Source organism: Austrofundulus limnaeus, unplaced genomic scaffold, assembly GCF_001266775.1.
Source record: "Austrofundulus limnaeus strain Quisiro unplaced genomic scaffold, Austrofundulus_limnaeus-1.0 Scaffold3063, whole genome shotgun sequence".
Classification (NCBI taxonomy): Eukaryota; Metazoa; Chordata; class Actinopteri; order Cyprinodontiformes; family Rivulidae; genus Austrofundulus; species Austrofundulus limnaeus.
In genome coordinates this window covers 1-799 of record NW_013955465.1, presented here as the reverse complement: position 1 = coordinate 799, position 799 = coordinate 1, and the positions used below count along the sequence as shown (strand labels likewise).

General features: G+C 39.9%; 1 protein-coding gene across 1 annotated transcript; it reads left to right on the top strand.

The window, feature by feature from the left end:
* Nucleotides 1-203: 203 nt before the first annotated feature.
* On the top strand, nucleotides 204-543 carry LOC106511680 (transcription initiation factor TFIID subunit 9; the record flags this gene model as incomplete). Its single annotated transcript, XM_014000427.1, is given in 2 exon segments — nucleotides 204-285; nucleotides 407-543. Coding segments are annotated over 2 exon segments (219 nt in total), but the record flags the coding sequence as incomplete, so codon positions are not given.
* Between the last annotated feature and the right edge of the window lie 256 nt (nucleotides 544-799).

The window sequence follows — 799 nt, the reverse complement described above, 5'->3', positions numbered from 1 at the left end:
TCAAAGATCTCATCAAACTTAAAATATGGATTTTATTGTTTATTTTTGCTCCTGTCTCTTAAAATAAAATGTTTGACCTCAGTGAGGACAAATACAAACCATAAACAGATCAAATCAGGGATTAAATTTTTAGTTTTTTGAAGAAATTAATTTCATGTTTTACTTCCAGCAGTAAATCTTGTGGTTCTGATGGGTTTTTCCAGGTGATGATCCAGATCCTGAAGGACATGGGGGTGACTGAGTACGAGCCGAGGGTCATCAACCAGATGTTGGAGTTCACCTACAGTGAGTCTGCTTTACGTTTGAATCATCAAGGCTTTTATTCTTTATTTAAAATAAATATTTATTATTATTTTAAAACTGGACCCTCAGAACAAGTAGCTGATGGTTCTGAGTCTGTCTGCAGGATACGTTACGACCATCATCGAGGACGCCAAGATCTACGCCACACACGCCAAGAAATCTAGCGTGGACACCGACGACATCAAACTGGCCATCCAGTGCCGCATGGACCAGTCCTTCACCTCGCCGCCGCCTCGAGACGTAAGCCCCGCCTCTTTTAACGCCGCCGCCAGGATGAAACTGATTCATAGAAAATCCAAAACTAAAACCCGGTCGTTCTGATTTTAGACTGGAGTCCAAATCATTTGACACGAAACATCACGTTCCTGATCACTGCTAACAAACACTAACTGAGCTCTACCTGGTGTTCCCTGCATAGGAACAGTGTTATCCATTTCATAAACAAAACTTTATTCATTTCAGTAAAAAAAAACATGAATTCTATAAACAATAACAT